General features: G+C 32.6%; 1 protein-coding gene across 1 annotated transcript in view; it reads left to right on the forward strand.

Moving 5' to 3' along the window:
- The window catches only part of AK7 (adenylate kinase 7), a 32,451-nt gene that overhangs the window by 17,400 nt on the left and 14,496 nt on the right, over positions 1-555 (forward strand). Inside the window, exon 10 of the mRNA XM_009322553.1 lies at positions 119-268. Coding sequence (XP_009320828.1) covers positions 119-268 — 150 coding nt within the window. The remainder of the gene's footprint in view (positions 1-118; positions 269-555) is intronic.

Here is a 555-nt window from a genome sequence, read left to right on the forward strand (position 1 = left end):
CTATGCTTTAATTATTTCTATTCTATTCCCCTCCATTCTTGTCTCTAGTTTAAGCTAACAGTGTTCTTTTAACATGCATAGCTTAAGTCTGTAAATAAATGTAGCTTTGCTCCCTCAGCAAATGCATTTGGATATGTTGCTTGTGAACCTACGAATGGAATCTATGTTTCTGAAAGAGTCTTTCAACATTAAGTGGGTTGCTCAGGCAGGACTGGTGGAGAACATTGAACAAATCGTCAAGGAATACAAGCGAAGTCGAGGACTACTGGTATGCTATTTTAAAGTGCGCCGTTCTTTTTTTTCCCAATAGAAATGGGTATATAAATACAAGCTTTAATTTAAGTAAAAATACATGGAAGACTGATATAGATGCAAAATAAGTAAACATAAAAACTGAAAATTAAATTGAAGAAGTTAAAAAAGAGGGAATATTAATTAAAACAATAATCATCAAGTTTTATTTCTTTTATGCCTAAAACTGAAATCCTGTAAATGCAAATAAGCTTTCTGATGGAGAAGCTGCTGTTCTGAAACTAGTTTCTGTATGCAACATAT

The sequence above is a fragment of the Pygoscelis adeliae genome, unplaced genomic scaffold (genome assembly GCF_000699105.1).
Source record: "Pygoscelis adeliae isolate BGI_AS28 unplaced genomic scaffold, ASM69910v1 Scaffold374, whole genome shotgun sequence".
NCBI lineage: Eukaryota > Metazoa > Chordata > Aves > Sphenisciformes > Spheniscidae > Pygoscelis > Pygoscelis adeliae.